Source organism: Podarcis bocagei (genome assembly GCF_964188305.1).
Source record: "Podarcis bocagei genome assembly, chromosome: 5".
Lineage (NCBI taxonomy): Eukaryota > Metazoa > Chordata > Lepidosauria > Squamata > Lacertidae > Podarcis > Podarcis bocagei.
The window spans coordinates 42,210,322-42,228,861 of record NC_138129.1 but is presented as its reverse complement, the minus strand read 5'-3'; the positions used below and the strand labels follow the sequence as shown (position 1 = coordinate 42,228,861).

Below are 18,540 nucleotides of genomic sequence, written 5' to 3'. Positions count from 1 at the left end.
TAACATTGTTTGTTCTAACCCGTTCTTTGATTAGATCATCAAATACAATGTAAATCCCTTAAGGCACATGAGGTAAGATGTTCCAAACGAGCTCAGCTCAAGAGTCCCCCACTACTCTGTCCTAAAAACTCTGGCCAAAAATGAGATGGTGAGTGCTGTGTGGGTTCTTGGAGAGCTTAAAAAATATATATCAAAAAAATCCTGCCTTGTTTCGTTTCCCAATTAGGAGTGATTTTTATAACTCTACTCCCATGCTGTGCCTCTTGTTTTGTTGAAATTTGAATGAAACTTCTGCCATCCTCATTCTTGCTTTGTGTGGGTTGGGGATTATATTCCTTTCTTCCAGCTCTAGTATGTGACGTTTTAAAGCTATTAAAATGTGTAGCTTGTTTTGCAAAGAAGAAAAAAACACTTCTCTGAGAGCACAATGGGAATACAGAACTGCTCTTTCGATGTTTTAGAAGGAAAGGTTTCTGATCTGTAAATATTATCTAAAACTCCTTTCTATGGGATATTAACGGATTTCCCAAATAATGTTTAAAGAGCACAAAACATATTCTGTCTCTGACAGGTGCTCCTGAGAATTTCAGAAGCATAGTCAGAGCACAGCTTCCAACCGCCTCTTGTGGCCATTTTTTGAGGATTCTGCGTGCATTTCAGGCTACCATGTGTAGTATCAATTGTACTATTTACATTTGCACCCTGCCCCTTCTTCAATAAACCCAGGACACAATACTTGCTTGTCAGTTACTTTATATATTTATATTATATTATATATATATATATTATACATGTATATATTATACATGTATATATTATACTCTCTCTCTCTATATATATATATATTATACACACACCGTATTTTTCCGTGTATAAGACTAGGTTCCCCCCCTAATAAATTATGTCAAAAAATTGGGGGTGTCTTATATGTGGATAGTGCCAAGGCCATTTTCTTAAATCTGAATCCCCCCAAATATGGGGCGTCTTATACATGGGAGCCTCTTATAGACAGAAAAATACGGTACTTTATTTATATATCATATTAAATGCTTCAAACTTGGGCAGGGAGGAGAAGGGAGGAGTGCTATTGTTTTGTTTTGTTTTGTTTTGCTCTTGTTTTTATTATGTATTTTGTGTATTTATCTTGTATCTTTATGCTTTGAACTGCCCCGAGATCTACAGATAAAGGGTGGGGCAGCACACAAAATTAATAAATGGACCCTTGTGCCGAGTTTGGCAAGGATTACTTTTAAGCAGGCACCTAAATGCCAATACTGCAGGTGCCTGACTGAGGGTCCTTGGAAGCATATTCCAAGGGGCAGGCACAATCACACTAAAGGCCCTGCTGGTCTTGGTAGGGTAGGCATAAGATGAGCTCCAGGAGCACATAGTGCTACTAAGAGTCTCTGTTCCTGACACTAAAAAGAAACAAGTGGATTTTATACACACAAAAATGTTGGTGTTGGTACCCAATGGCTGTTCCACTCAATTGGCACCAAGGAACGTATTATTTGAAAGCCCACAGCGTATAGGCAACTTCCCAAGTGTTCCCAGTTTCCCTTAATTCTTGATTGTATAGCCCCAGGCTGCTTAATCCGCCTGTGATGTTACAGCAGCTAAAATAGATCCTGACCATGGTTGTATTGGAGCAGATCGACCACTTGCTGTAAGATGACCCCATGCGAGCTCTTTTGCACTAGCACAGTGTCATGTGAAAATGCATAGCCAGGTGGCTAAAGAAATGCAAAGCCTGTAAACTTTATGGAGTAGCATAAGTACAGTCCATTAGACTGGCAGACCTCTTGCTATTTTTATATAAGAAGAAAGAGCCTGTGTGTCCCAGCCAGCTTATTGTCAAGTTTGAGGAGTGCTGCCTTTTGATCCTTTTGTTGGCTTTTGTCTGTTGTAGCAGCATACATACACAAGTCCAGGGAATGTGAACATTTTCCCCTCTTGTACGTGCTGGCTTTCCTTGGCAAGCAAAGCTTAAGTAGTAGTTTTGCTTCACCCTGGCTCTCTCACTTCCCTTACACACTGAACCTTGAAACAATCCAGATTGCAAACTTCAGTCATTTCCTGTGATATTTTTCACAGGGCAAGAAACTCTGCCAGATCAGCTGCTTTGAAAGTGCCATTCTTGTGTTTTGTTCTTTAAATGAAACTATAATCTGTTTCTTACTACAGATCCAATCTTTCTCTCTCCCCCTCCCTCCCCCACTTCGCCCTCCCCGTCTATGGAAAGAACAATGGAAGTCAACAGTAATCTGTATTCTTAACATTTCTAGGAAAGTTAACAGCGTTTTTCTGGCAGGAAACTTCTGTTATCTTCTGACAATGAAATAAGGGATTTGTTTTTTGGGACTGCATCCTACTCCATCAGGAAGATGGTGCTGCATTTGCATCACAGTGGAAAATATATCCTAGAAGCTGAAACATGAAGTAAAATACACAGAAGAAGAATTATGAATCTTTGCTTATGAAGCTGCTTATTCTGTGCATGTAGTAGAGGAACTGCTATCTTTTTGTGTATGCATGTGTGAACATCTTATACTGGTTCAGAGGTGTTGTTCTTTATACATGTTTACCTTAGCTCCCTTCTGAAAAGATCAGGAGGATATGCCCCTCTATTTTATCATTATAGTAACCTTATGAGTTGGATTACAGCCTTTCTCAACCTGTGGGTCCCCAGATGTTGTTGAACTACAACTCCCATCACCCCTAGCCAGCAAGGCCAGAGCTCAGGGAAGCTGGGAGTTGTAGTCCAACAACATCTGGGCACCCACAGGTTGAGAACTGCTGGATTAGAATGAGAGAGAGAGTGTGTGTAATGAGTCCATAAACACCAAATATGCTTCACACCCATGCAGGGATTTAAACCCATGTGTCATTGGTCCTAGTCCACTAGTATACCAGCTGTGAGAAACCTGTGGTCCTCCACATGTCATTGAACTCCAATAACCATCAACTCCAACTAGCAAGGCCAGGATTGGAATTGTAGAGGAGAGGAGTTATGATCTACCCCTGCCCTTTATCATATCAGTTCTAGCTGAGTTGTAAATAGTGTGGTCTTGAGAATTAGTCCACCTTTGCTGCTATATTTCTGGTGCCATAAGCACACATTGGACCTGCCTGTAACCTGTCCTGGAAGCAGAACATGGGGGGGGGGTGCTCTCTGCATCTCCCACATCCCCCGCTGATGCCCTCACTACAGCTTCCCATGCAGCATAAATGGTTCCTGACGAACCATTTGGAAATGCTGAGTTGGGACATTTGAGAAATATCTGGTGGAATATTTGATCCCTAATGAAGAACACTGTGCTCAATGGTCTTTTGTAATAGTTTGGTAATTGCTGAAATGGCAGCTACCCGCTCTTTATCTGCTTTTAGTCAGGAGTGGGAAGACTTGCTGGGTGTTCTTTCTATATTGAGTTGTGGAAGACTCTTTTCTTCTCTTGAGCCAGAGGCTTCTACATGTGGCGTGTCCCGTCCGTATGCAAAGAAGGCAACCCCGCAAATGAGTTTCATACTTTCTGTATTACCAGAAAGCATGGCTGTGCGCCAGTGGAAGTGTGTGTTGCCAGCTATCCTCATGATCTTTAGGATGAATCAGCCTGTTTGATAATTGTGTCCTCTGATTTGGATGCCCAACTGTTCTCTTCCCACCCCCTTTCCCGTTTTTAAAAGGAAGATTTTGTGTGGCTTGCTTTCGTGGGGAGAAACACCCTCCTCTGTTTAATTCCAGATGAGCTTTAAAGTGAATTCTACAGCTGTTGGAAACATTCCTGCCATAGTCTGGCTTAAAACAATATTTTTATTATTGTCCCTTCCAAGTATTACACAATACAGTGGAAAAAAGAGTGCATGTAAACAAATGATAAAAGGAAACTAAGTAATACAATCTCCTGGGAAGTTGTCTGATGACAGCTCCTTTTACAGAGCTCAAGGGGGTTTACATACTTCACCTCCGCTCAATTTTCGCCTCACAACAACCCTGCGAGGAAGACTAGGCTGAGAGGCAGTGGCTGGCCTAGGCTCACACAGCGAGCTTTGTGGCTGAGTGGGGATTTGAACTCTTGTCTCCCATTTCTAGTCCAGCACTCTAACCACAACACCACACTAGCACAGTTGATTGAAACTTGTAGCTGACCTTCCCAACTGCTATTATCTGAGTTACTGCTCTTGCTTTAGTATACAGCTTGTGTTTGTAATACCTAGCCTCCTCCATAGTTTTTGTTGCTGACAGGTTGCAGTATCTTTTCAAAGTAGTATGTGTAGAAAAAGGGTTATTCAGCTGGCAGGCAGTCTTAAACGCCCCTCTCTGCACAAATGTGCATATTTAGTGCATGCGTAGAATAACAAAGATGGCAGCAACAGCAGATGAAGACCACAACTTCCAGAGAAGGAACCTGCCTTTAAGCAGGCTTCAGCATATCTGCTTGCCACTCAAGTGCAACACAGCCCTCCAAAAAGTGGGATGAGTAGCTGACTTTCTTCTTAACTTCAAAGCTAGACAGAAAAAATTGTCTGTTGCAGATCCCTGACAACCCTAGCTCAAGAGCTGAGAAGACGGCCAAGGACTGTTTGGCAGCTGCATGGCCAAGGCCCTCAGAGAGGCTTAGTCATGAAGGGCCAAACCAGCAGGCCTCAGTTCCACCCAAGCTTTTTCCATTGACAGAAGCTAGAAGGACTTGACAGGTGGGGAAGGGGCCTAGTGATTGCACTTTATTTATTTATTTGGCTTGGTGTGCAAGGCCAGTGAAAAATTGTAGATCTGTCATTATTCATGGCTTAGGGTAATAATTATTTTTATCTATCTAACTATCCATCCATCCATACATACATACCCCGCCCATCTGGCTGGGTTTCCCCAGCCGCTCTGGGCAGCTTCCAGCAAAATATTAAAATACAACAATTCATCACATATTAAAAGCTTCCCTAAATAGGGCTGCCTTCAGATGTCTTCTAAAATTCAGATAGTTGTTTAGGAATGTTGATTATGAACGGACTGCAGGATTTGCCCAGATCCTGAATTGAACTTTAAGATTACCCCAAACCAGAGTTACCAGTAGTCAGATGGTGCTGCAAAACCAGAATGGGAAATGTGGGAGGAGGAACCAAGAGCATTTTCTTGTTGGTGAGTCAGAGAAGAAAGGGAAGTATGAAATCATTTGACCCAATCCTTAAACCAGGGGTCAGCAACCTTTTTCAGCCATGGGCCAGTCCACCATCCCTCAGACCATGTGGTGGGCTGGACTATATTTTGACAAAAAATATGAACGCAAATAACCCAGAGATGCATTTTAAATAAAAGCACACATTCTTCTCATGTAAAAACACGCTGATTCCCGGACTGTCTGCAGGCCGCATTTAGAAGGCGATTGGGCCGGATCCGGCCCCTGGGCCTTAGTTTGCCTACCCCTGCCTTAAACCCATAGTTCACAGTTACATCTGTGGTGGCCCCACTGCTTATGTGTTGGTTTTCAAGAAAGAGAAGAAGAAATGTAAAAACTGAAGCGCATCCAAAATGAGGTCTCAGGATGCTGAACAAAATAAGGATTTTATTCTTCAACAGCCTACATGGATTTTTTTCTCACAACTGCCCACAGCCTCCTGAGATATGTTCTTTTGTTTTTCGCTTTCTAGAAGGGAAAATAAATTCAGAGTATAAAGCAGAGCTAAAGGTGGCTTATTGTTTAAGCAGAGGTTGGATGGCCATCTGTCATGTATGATCTAGTTGAGATTCCTGCATTGCAGGAAGTTGGACTAAATGACCCTTGGGGTTCCTTCCAACCCTACAATTCTATGATTCCAACTTAATTATTTACAAAATCATGGCTAAATCTAGGTTTCTGCTTTACTAAGGAAATAATAAGATAAGTTTGAGTATAAGAATTCTAACAATAAGAAAGCATATTAATAGGTTTATCAAAATCTCTTTCTATTTCACATTATCCTAAGTATGTTCTGGTTCTCTGGATAGTAAAGCAAACTCATTTGTGTACAAAAAAATCTCCGCTTGCACAGACATTTAAACCCCAAACATACTTGAAAACCGAGATGATCATACCATTCAGATAACCCTTTGGAAAAAATAATTGCCTTGAACTACTTCTTGTAGCTGCCTTGGAATAATCCAGTAAAGATCCTGTATTCTCAGTGATTTTTATAACACCTGCTTATAGTTGCTGAACGAATCCAAAAGCAGAGGCTGTTCTTTCAGCACTACAAATATCCCCTTAATCCCTGGATTATTCCAAGTCTGCTACAGAGTCCCCTGATGTGCCCTGCATCCCAGTCCCCATTTGCTCCTTTTTTTTACTTTTAGCAGCCCTTCATCCCTGTTGTCTACAGTCTAGCTACTCCTTTACCCTCATGAGTGTTTGCATCCTTCCTCCTGCTTTTTACACTGAGTTCTCCCTACCCATTTTTCTTTGCCTACTTACAGGGTTATATGTTTTCTACACATTTGCTGTGCATGCATAAAGTGGCATATTTCAAACCTCTGCTTTAATTTTAGAATAGTGAGTTTTTTGCCCTTATGGTGGCACAGAAGACCTTGAATGACTGGGCTGCCCGGACCTGCCTTGGGCCTTTCCAAGGGACAGGAATAGAGCCCCCAAATGATTAAGGGGATGGAATGACTTCCCTGTGTGAGGAAAGGTTTCAGCATTTGGGACTTTTTAGTTTAGAGCAGGCACGTCCAACAGGTAGATTGTGATCTACCTATAGATCACTGGATGTCTGTGGTAGATCACTGGTAGATCACTGTCTCCCCCCAAAAAAGCTTAACAAGTTTGGCTCCCCTAAAAAAGCTCAACATTTTTGCCGTGCTGCCCCCCCATGGGCCTTCCCCCTTCCTAAAAAAAAGCTCAGCAACTTTGACCTGAACCCCAAAAAAGCGGGTAGATCACTGCAAGTTTTTAACACTGTGAGTAGATCGCAGTCTCTTGGGAGTTGGCCACCCCTGGTTTAGAGAAAAGGCAAGTCAGAAGAGACAAGATAATCATGCAGGACATGGAGAGAATATAATATATTATATTATTATAGAGAGTGGATGGAAAAACTTCTCTTGAAAGAAAGAAAATGTTGCAAGATATATATGTACACTTACTAACTTTGCATAATGCAACCCCATCAATGAACTGAGGCTTCATTTGTGCAGAATTTTGATGGGTGAGAGGAACACAGAACATGCACAGTCTTGCGTTTGATTTTGTCTTAAGCACCTTGGGGAGAAGATATCACTGGTCTCCATTATAGACAGCATTCACCCTTGGCTGCTGCTTGACCCTTGCTGTGAATTGCACCTCTGATAATCCATGGATGCCAGGGTGGACTATGGACTTTTGGCCAAATAACCCCATGTTCTGAATCAGATCCCCACTACGACTGTGGTTGTCTCACTAATAAGTGATGGCAAATGAGAGAGGATTGGACTTATTCCCCACTCTGTTGTCATTTAATTTTTGTAACTGAAAATTAAAAAGGGTCTTGACCTAGTGTCTAAGTGGGCTCCCAGATAAGTGAGTTGTTGTTTAGTCGTTTAGTCGTGTCCGACTCTTCATGACCCCATGGACCAGAGCACGCCAGGCACTCCTGTCTTCCACTGCCTCCCACAGTTTGGTCCTAATCTTCATTTGTGTGCTTTTCTGCTTTTTTTGGAGGCCGTAGCAATGAGGAGAACACGTTACAGGAGAATAGAGCGAGAGCTTTTGACACTATGTAAGACTATTTCAATGTTATAGCTGTTGTTTTTGAAAAATTCAGTATAGATTATTGTAAGGAGCTATGCAGCCATTCTCCTTTCAAAGAAAAAGAATCATAGTGTCCTAAGAGAGCCCAGGAAAGTTGTTTATTTATACAGGCCAGTGGTGTGTTGTATTTAAAAGCCCTGTTATTTTTATGAATACTTTGCTGTAAGGATAAATGGTGAGTTGGTGAGCATTTGTTAAACATCCTGTCGTGAGATGCACCTCGTGGCTGCTCTGAGGAGAAGTGATTGTGGTCATTGTTCTGAGAAAGTTACCGCCCTGCTTTCTGTTCCCTGATATTGAACATTCAGTTTCTGGAAGGCTACAGTTCACAAGGTCCTCAAGTAGCAGACCTGTAGCTTTCTCTCAGCATGTCATCTAATATTTCTCTACTAGGGTTGATTTACGGATATGATCTTGTTGAAATCTGGTTTGTACAGATCGGTGGAAAGAGACTGCTAGCAAAGCCATCAGGATTTTTAGTGATACTTCACCCTGAAGATGATCGTACCGAAACAGAATGAAACAATATTTTAAAATTTATTGTATCTTTATCTTATTTGGCTTAATTTTGCAGGGTTTAGTGGCTTACAGTGCAATCTTAGGTTGGGTTTTATCATCACTGGGAACTAATTTAAGACCTTTCTGGTGAAAAATCATGTATAAATAACATAGAACAATAGTCTTTAAATAGGTTTCATATCTATATCTATATCTACATATCTGTATCTATCTATATCTATCATCTATATCTCTATATCTTCCGCCCATCAAGCTGAGTTTCCTTAGCCACTCTCGGCTGCTTACAACATATAAAACAACAAAACATCAAACATTACAAAACAAGATATCTTATACAAGCAACAAACAAACCAATGCATCAATAAAAACCAATTAACAATAAAAATAACAATAACAACAGTTTACAGTTATAACCAAATTAAAGTAACTGCCAACTCCAACTAAACATTTAACCATCAACAACCCAACAAAAATGAAACAGAGGAACCAAAATTAGAACTGTTTAAAACTTTTAAAACATTTTAGCCAGTTGCCCGAACCCAAGAGTTGTTTTAGCAATGTCCCAGTGGACTCCCAGGAGGCTTTTAGCTGTTCAGGGTGAGTCTGGGCCAGGTGAAAATGGGCCTTGCAGCAGGGAGCGGTCTTCCTTCCAGCACTCATGGCAGCAGCAGGTTGTGTGCATAAGAACATACAAATAGCCTGCTGTATCAGGCCAATGGCCCACCTAGTCCTGTATTTTTTACTTACATTGGCCGTCCAGATGCCTGTGAGAAGCAAGGGATCACAACATGAGCACAAAAGCAATCTCCCCTTCCATAGTTTCCAGCAACTGGAATTGTAAATTGTTGTAAAAGTTGTGCTTTAATTCCTGATAACTGCCTCAATTTTTGCATTTTGAAAACTTCAATGTTTCATAGTACATATACATTATTACTATACAATGGTACATTAGAAAAGTTCAATATATTGTATTGCATCACCTTTGCCTCTCCTATGGAAAAAGACGAGGATAAAAATAATATTTTGGTTCTGCTTTCTCCACAGGAAGGATCAGAATGTTCTTTCACCTGTCAATTGCTGGAACCTCCTTTTAAACCAGGTGAAGCGGGAGAGCAGGGATCACACCACCTTAAGTGACATCTACCTGAACAACATCATCCCTCGGTTTGTTCAAGTCAGTGAGGACTCTGGGCGACTTTTCAAAAAGGTAATGCTTTTATTGCTACATGCATATTATTTCATAGCTTCAGAGATGGCTTTTGGTGACATAACACAAGTGAATTTGTCCCCTCGTTGCATCTGAATTAGATTACTGTTATGTGCTGTATGTGGAGCTGCGTCTAAAGACTGGTTGGAAATTATAGTTGATCCAGTATGAAGCTAGCAGGCTGTTGATGTGGGCACATAGGTCAAACATGTCACTCAGATGTTCTGTTTTTCATTGAGTTACTAATTAGCTTCTGGGCTCAATTCAAAGTGCTGGTTTTGATCTTTTTAAAGACCCAAATGGTTTAGGACCCGAGCATTTGAGATACTTATCCTGGCAGAATCCTAAGTGAGCAAGGGTTACCCTAACAGCAGCCTCCTAGCACAAGAGAATCATGATTACAATATTGTAATTTCTTCCATTGGTGTCCTGCTGTGCTTCTCAAATGCAAGTGGCTTTCGGAGTCATCCTATTGCACCCAGTAGGCAATACTTTGTGGCCAGGACCTCTCTGTGACTATTATACAAGTTTTATAATCAGACAGAGCGCTCCTTTTCTATAAAATGTAATCATGGCAGTGGTGAAATAGCTTTTTACAAAGCAGGGTGCTGAGCAGGGATACAGACTTCTCCAAAACTATCTCTTCCCCTTATCATTGCTTCCTTTTAAAAGGTAAAAAAGGGAATTAAATGGATTATCCCTTGCATTTATTAAATATGGCTAGGTATGGTGTGGCAGCCTCTAGATCAGCGCTGGCATGCATGGGATCGTGTCCAACTTCCCCCCTTTTTTAAACCATCTGGAAAAGTTTAATAGTGATAACGAGTGTTTATGAAGTCACTGCCTATGGGTATGTGCGCTACCTGATACTTCTTTATTTTTTTGGTTTAAACATGCACAATCCTGCCTTTTCTAAAAAGTTGAAGCTGCCTAACCAGAAAAAAGAACTAAAATAACAATAAACAAATACAGGGGGGGGGGGGAGTTACAAATAGCACAATTATTCAAAAACCCTAGTAGCAGAGGATACTTAAAGGCATTGCATTGCCCTGTAATCCTATCAGGAATGTTTAAGGGTATGTCTAGCACCCTTCAGGCCAATGTGTTCATTTTACATTCTGAAATGCCTGTATTTGTGTGGTGCTCCTGAAGCAGAGATGGCAGTACCATTTGTTTCTAAGTAATGTGAAAGTAACAGCTTTATTTGACCTTCTGAAACTTTTTGCTAATTAAATTATCATTGATTAAGTACTTAGAAGGGATTATTGAGTAACAGGGACCCTTTAGTTTCCCTTAATCTTCGTAGCGGATAAGTAATGTTTCTACATTATACTCTTGAGGACAACATGAAAAACAAATTGGCTGGCTGGCAAGCACAAAGGATTTCTTTGGAAAGGTGTTCTAATATAACACAGTCGCTTGGCTGGAAACATTGCTTAATTTCACTGTAATTTAGTGATCAGACATCTATGTGCATTGTTGGTTAGAGCAGGGATGGAGAACCTGTGGCTCTCCAGATGTTGTTGGACCCACCTCCCATTATCCCTTGACCCCCACCCCTGGGTTAAGAACACTGGACCAGGACCAGGGAGACCTGGGTTCAAAACTCTACATCAATTGACTAGGTGATATTGGAGCAGCCATTATGTCTTAGCCTCACTTGGGAGAATGATGTTTGCCACCTTGAGCATCTTGGAGGATAGCTAAAACAAAAAGTAGCAAATAAATCAAGTTTGATTATTTCTTTGCCTACACTTCCACAAAGACTTCTGTAGTTTTAACTGTGTAGCTGCCATTCAAAGTAAAATGGCATTCTTTGGCTACACTCTTATTAGTTAGTCAAACCTCGGTCGTCGAACGTAATCTGTTCAGCTTCTGAAATGTTCAACAACCGAGGCACGGCTTCCGATTGGTTGCAGGAGTTTCCTGCATACAGTGGAAGCCCCGTTGGATGTTTGGCTTCCGAAAAACATTCGAAAACCGGAACATTTACTTCTGGGTTTTCAGTGTTCAGGAGCTGAAACGTTCTGAAACAGGTGTTCAGGATCCGAGGACTGAAATACATATTGTATGGAAAAATGAGTGACTCAGGCTACAATCCAGTGCATGCTTTCTTGGGATTAAGTCTTTGCTTAAATCCTCCCTATTGAAAAATCTGCATACAGCTTGTGCATTTTCTCTGGCAGTAGTGGCAACGTGCTATTGAAAGCTCTGTTGGAACAACACTGTGCAGAAGCTAAGGAGATGAGGTCCAGTTACTTCTGAACAGCTACTTCTGAACTGTGCTGTGAGGTTGGGCAGTGTTGGGGCTGCTCATGATGCCACCAATTTGCACCTCTGCAACCTGCCTGACGCTTCTGTATAGGTTGCCCTGCACTGCAGTGCATTCTAGGGCAGCCTTCCCTACTGGGCGCTGCTCATATGTTGTTGCACTCCAACTCCCAGCAGCTCTGGCTAGCCTGGCCAGTGGTCAGGGACAATAGGAACAATAGTTTTTTTAAAAAAAAATCTGGAAGGTATCAAGTTGGAGAAGGCTGGTCTAGCCCCCCCCCCCTTAAGTTAGGTCTAGTGGGGAAAATTGAATTACCCTCCCTCTCCTACTATTTTTTTTTTTTTTTTATAAAGCATGAAATGGTGGACTGGAAGGAAGCTAATAGTTACATTGCTAAGAAACAGTACAACAGTGAAGTAGCCTACTATGGGAATAGAAAATTAATATAGATAACATGATTTTAAATGGCACGTAAAAAATATATATCTTGGTTTGTTTTCCACAAGCAGAGCTCTGTTGTTTTGCCTCAGGTTTTGCAAAGACAGGAGCTGTTACTTGTTAGAATTTAGTAGTATCCAGATAACAGGTTTGCCAAGTTGGTCAAATGCCAGGATAGTTTCTTCTGTTAACTCTCTTTACGCTTGCTATGTGTCACTAGCACATAATTCTTTGCACCAGTCCCTCCTGGGGAACCTTTCTCAGAGTGACATGTGATATGCGGAATGGAAATAGTTTGTGACTGAACCCAGAGCCACTGGTGATTGTGCTCTTTGCTGGAAAGCTCTCTCAATTTCCTGCATCCCAATCAACCTGACAAGTGTGAACTAGCACAAGACTACTGATAAAGCCCAAATATCAAAGCGCTTAAGGGGCAGATTTGTTAACCAGCAAATAGCCAGTGTCTAAATGTAGAATTATGAAAGAAAGCAGCACTGTAGGTACCGCACCATTTCTAAGTGCTTCATTTAGTATGTATAATTGTACTTGCTACATGCCATCTAAATGTCTGAAAGCAGCTGTTATTTAAAAAAATAACCCCTTCAGATATTATTCAAGGGAAATAAGATAGTTGATTTCCAGCTGTTTTGCAAACGGACTAGACATTAAATTGCAATTTGTTCCAACTTCATTTTGTTGTTGTTGCAAGATTGTGTACTTCAAATCCAGCACATAAACAATGTTGATATTTGTAATTTTTGTTAAACAAGAGTTCCATGCTTTTGCAGCCACTGGGTGAGTGTGGCTGCAAATAAAGCATTTTAATTGTTTACCTAGGAGCTATTTGCAGAAGTCAACTGATCACAATTTTCAGTGTTACGGGTATCTGTGTCCTAACGCATGAATGATTTCCAAAAGTTTGCTCAGGTGGTAGAGCATGAGACAATCTCAGGGTTGTGGGTTTGAGCCAGACCTTGGGCAAAAGATTCCTGCGTTGCAGGGGTTTGGACTAGATGCCCCTCATGGTCCCTTCCAACTCTATGATTCAGTGATCTAAGAGCAATCCAAGGTGAAGAAAAATATCAAGATGCATGTCACACAAGGCGAAAATTACCTGTCCTCTGTGGGCAAGTGGCTCTTGGGTCCCAGAAATTAGCTGGTTGCCTGTTCCGGATGGGATTGCACTCCCTCTGAAGGAGCAGCCTGGGGGTGCTGCAGGATTCAGCATTGTCCCTGGAAGCCCAAGTGGCCTCAATGGCTAGGAGTGCCTTTCATTTACCAGGCTTTGACTGTTAAGACAGTTTTGACTGTTCCTGGACTGGGACAGCTTGACCACAGTGATTCAGGCATTGGTACCTTCCAAAGGGGATTAATACAATATGGTGCTTCGCTCACACTTAATTTGGAAGCTGCAGTTTGTGTAAAATGCTGCAGCATGATTGCTGACAGGAGTGAAAGTCTGTCAGCATATTACAACTGCGCCCAGTGATCTGCACTAATTCTAGTTGGCTACCGGGAATTGTTCAGGGTGCTACTATCGGTATATAAATCCCTTAATGCAGGGATGAGAAACTTTTTTGGGTTTGTAGGCCAGATCCTTAATGGGATCAGCCTCACAGGCCAAATTCCTCCAGCAGCAGTTCTGCAAAAATGCAGATCCGCTGCTGGAAGGCCTCACACACACTTAGTGATGGATTTACATATAAGCTAAACAAGCTATAGCTTAGGGCCCCACTCTCTTGGGGGCCCCCAAAAAAATTAAAGAAAAAAACTTGGATGTACATTTCCAAAATATAAGATAATAAACAAATAAAATAAAACCTACATACAGCAACAGTTTTTTGTGTTGTGTAGGCTCCTATTATGTAAGTAATGGACCCCGCCTGCTAGCCTGCTCCCTTAAATATCACATATAAAGGGCCCCATTACCTTCAGTAGCTTAGGGTCTCATCACAGCTAAATCTGGCCCTGCATACACTGCCTGTAAAATGTAGGCTTCTTCCCACCCCCATGGGGGGGGGGAGTACGGCTTTGCATGAATTCCAACTCCACTCCACCACGTTGGGGTGACGAAAAGCCTGTACAGCCATACCTTGTAAGTCGAACGGAATCTGTTCCAGAAGTCCGTTCGATGTTCAAAACATTCGGAAACCAAAGCACAGCTTCTGTTTGGCTGCAGGAAGTTCCTGCAGCCAATCGGGAAGCCGCGGAAGCCCCATCAGACGTTCGGGTTCCAAAGAAAGTTCGCAAATTGGAACACTCACTTCCGGGTTTGCGGCATTGAATGCCAAAATGTCTGAGTACCAAGGCGTTCGGGATCCAAGGTACAACTGTAATTTATAGGCAATGTGCACAAGAGAAGTCCCTCTAGCAGTGGATCTGCAGAAAGCAAAGGAGAGAAACATGCATTTATGATATGAGTTACTGCTTTAGTGTGACAGCATCTGCTCCTATTTACATGAAACTAGTTTACAACTCATTGCCTGTTTACATTTGACCAGGTGCTTTTGTTACACTGCTTTAACTGAAAACAGTCTACACCTGCTGAATTTTTATATTACTTTTAATTGTATTGTTTTATCACAGATGTGCTTGCTGCGGGGACTCTTTTGGGCAGAGGGGCAGCATATAAATTTAATAAATAGCACGCTTTCATATAAAGTAATGTCCATGTGCAATTAAAGATGAATGCATAAGAAGGTATTTTCCAAATGGGGACAAAAATGACATATCCTGGAAGGGAGAAGGCTGGTCACTGTATCTAGCTTACCAGATTCGAAAAGCTCATTCTGATTCATTTGGGGATAGTTTCCAGATGCACAAAGTGCTGGAATTGAAGCTGGGTTGTGACAAATTGCAAAGGGCGCGTTTCACTCGAGAGATGAGCTGCTGCATTCTGCACCCGCTGGAGCAAAGCCCCCTTTCAAGGATAGTTAGAAGAGAAGCCTGCCACTATAATCTACCCTTCTGGCTACATAGGCCTGTGTAGCTGTGATAAGGTCTGCACGAGACACAGTCACAGCCTGTGGTCATTTTCTCAGAGCCTGGAAGATGCATCCTGTCACAGCTATTGTCTGTGAATCCTGACATCGCAACAGATCCCATAAAGAAGGGTCCTGCCTTTTTATGCACTTCACAGCAAAAAGCAGCTGTGACTTTTCTGTGAAATGTGTGGAAGTAGGTAGGCCAGCCCTCCAGTGAGAAATGTGCAGGCCACAACAAATCCTCTTGTCTCTTCCTGCAAGATTCTTCTTGTTTTGAAGGGAAGGTCTTACCAGGATGGTGCAGGCATGCTGCCTGTCAGGCTCTGGCATGTTTGTCTGTAATATGATTAACTTCCAAACTTCCAGAAGCAATTTATATTTGGGGTTTTTTTTGAAGCTTTTCAGATGTCTGTCGTTCTCAGCCTGGGCTGTCAAGTTCTGCTGCTGTTGCAAGAAGCCTGCAATATGGTCTGACTTAATCTAATTAAGTTTTTCTCTTCCTATCTCACGATGAAGAGATCCTTTTCAGGGCTGTGATACGAGGAAGGGTCTCATTTGTTTGAGCAGTGGATGGAAGCCTGCCAACCACTTCAAAGGTATCTTTGCTGATAAGGGAAGTCAGGTTTGCTGCCAAAGCCAACGGTTTGAGTGGTGTCTGAGATACGAGTGTGTTGCTAACATTTCTGACTGGCTGCTAGGGGGGCTTCAGTGCCCTCCCAAGGCCTCTCCTTAAAATGCTTGCTGAGTAGCTACAAGCAGCAATATTTTGGGGGGCATTCAAGATGGAAGTGATTCTGGAACCACTTCACGCAACAAGGGAATAAGAAAATGGGGCGGATTTAAATGCCAAGGAGCAACAGGCTGAAGTCAACTAAGTCACTGTGTGAGTGGAATGACTTCTGCAACAAAACTTGCATCCACCCTCACATATCCCAAAATCTGCTCTGGCAGTAAGCTCCGTTGTTCTACTTACGAAATTACTTGGCTGGATACAACCCAAAGATTTGCAGGTACTTTGTGTTGAAGTACCTGCACACTGTGAACCAGTGTGGTGTAGTGGTTAAGAGTGGTGGATTTGTAATCTGGTGAACCAGGTTCGCTTCCCTGCTCCTCCACATGCAGCTGCTGGGTGACCTTGGGCTAGTCACACTTCTCTGAAGTCTCTCAGCCCCACTCACCTCACAGAGTGTTTGTTGTGGGGGAGGAAGGGAAAAGGAGATTGTTAGCCACTTTGAGACTCCTTAGGGTAGTGATAAAGCGGGATATCAAATCCAAACTCTTCTTCTTCTCCTCCTCCTCCTCTTCTTCTTCTTCTTGAAAAAACAAAATTCTCACTATATATTGGTTGTACATAAGCCCCTGAACAGAGCTGGGCCAGCCATTGGGGGGGTGAGACCGCTGCCTTAGGCACCAGGAGCCCCCACCCCCACCCAGCCAGGTGGCACTCACACTGGTGACCTACCTGCCCCACCACTTCCGTCAGCAGTGGAGAAGTACCAACACGATTTTTGGCAAGATCGTGTCACTTTAGGGCGAGATCTCACCGCAGATTGGCACCATCTTGTCAGAAATCAGCACTGATGACAATGGCGCTTCTCTGCCAGTGGCAAATGTGGCAGGATGTGCAGTGGTGTAAGGAGCAGCTAGGTGGTAGCGGCAGAGGAGGGTGGCCTTTCCCTTTTCGCATCAGGCAGTGGAACATGATTCACCACCCTTGATGTTTAGCAGTCGGAATCTGCCACTTCAGGAATTCCTGGTTTGGGAGCATCATATTCCAGGCCTATGAGAATCTATTTGTTTTTGTTTAATTCTGACTACAGAATTGGCCTTTGCTTGCAACGCGGACTGGAATTGTTTTATCAACCAATGGTCGTGTGAAAATATAGGGCCAATTCAGACTGTCGTAGCTCAGCTTATTAAGGCAAGATACGCACGAGCCTTGCGAACAGATCCCTTTTGTCATGGCTCATGAGCAAAGGGTGCCTCTAGTTTACCACGGTTCTGAAACTGGTTCAGGTGAAATGGGAATCTATGGTTAGTTAGAGATTTCCAGGTTTAATTGTGGCTTGCAGTAAAGGGAGGAAAAATAGCTTTTTGCATGGGTATGTGAATATCTCAGCTCAGTATTGTGCAGGGGGTGGGGGCACATGCAAAAATAAACTGGACCAGCATTATTTGGCTCTGCTAAGAATGGCACTGATCATACATTTCTACTATTCTATGATTCTACAACCCCTCTAGAACTGTATCACTTCAGAGTACCATCTTCCCACATGTGAAACAAACAAACAAACAAACAAACAAACAAACAAACAAACAAACTTAGAAGCCTTAGCATATAAGGGAGAAGGCTAGGTTACAGGCCCTTCTTGCTTCAGTTAGCTGTCTAAGGGAAGGAGGAGGGAGCGGGGGGGTTGGGTTGGGTGTGGGAGCATTCAAGCATTGGCTGCCATGTCTTCAGCCCCAGGAGAGAAAGCACCATATGCCTGAACAAGCAGGCTGACTCTCTTAGGATACATGTTCTTCTTTTTAAGGGGATTCTACATAAATCTGTGGATGCTGTTCCGTTCCGTGGCAGGGACCACATTCCATGAAAATTGGGCCGTTCCAAAACTGTGGAATCTATAGCACTTTAAGAAAAACAACAAAGGCTTTGCTTTCAAATAGAAATAATAATCTGATGAGGGGGGATTGCAAGCCTTAGTCAAAATAATGCAGAGATTGGCACTTCTAGGGAAGAATACATTGTTTCTGCCTTGTCTATAACTAATTATATTACATTACCCTGTATGAATTCTAAGGAAGTTCAGGTGTGAGCCCTACACATTGGCTCACATTGAGTTCTGATCCTCTCCTTGCAAATCTCAGGAGGGTAGGTTGCTTTGATATTGCTTCCATTCTTCTTTTTTCAGGTTTCTTTTGATTTCTTGCTTTTCTCTTTGTGCAGTACATATCTTTGATTCCTCTGTATTTCGAGCTTTGAGTGTGCTCCTTTTTAACTCTCTTCTGTTGAAATTTATTATCTTCAGATAAAACAGAGTTATGAAAAGGAGCCCAGTCCTTGGATTCCTACCCCTTCTAACTATTCTGTTTTCCTTTAAGTTTCTGTGTGCGCTCATAATTCTCTGCATGGCGACACCATCCTATTTTTAGCAAGATTTCCAGATCTTCTCCTGCTGATGTTATTTACACATATGGCCTCTTTTTACGGAAGAGGCCCTTGTAATTTAGTCTCCTTCATCGCCACTCCTTGCCAATTGCAATAGAAGAGAGAGATGTCTCTGAGTCAAACCAATTTTGACATGTTTTATGAATCTCTTATGTATGTAGCAGTTTTTGGCATGAAGCAGCAGGCTATGCGTTCGC

The 18,540-nt window shown here is 42.3% G+C and overlaps 1 protein-coding gene across 7 annotated transcripts in view; it reads left to right on the top strand.

The window, feature by feature from the left end:
• SRGAP2 (SLIT-ROBO Rho GTPase activating protein 2) overlaps positions 1-18,540 on the top strand; it is a 208,425-nt gene that overhangs the window by 76,649 nt on the left and 113,236 nt on the right. For 6 of the 7 annotated variants that reach the window (XM_081193417.1, XM_081193416.1, XM_081193415.1 and 3 more), the window contains exon 4: positions 9,318-9,480. In XM_081193417.1, coding sequence (XP_081049543.1) covers positions 9,318-9,480 — 163 coding nt within the window. Of the gene's footprint in view, positions 1-9,317; positions 9,481-15,611; positions 15,771-18,540 lie in introns of those variants that run through there. The other variant, XM_081193419.1, reaches the window with a different exon arrangement.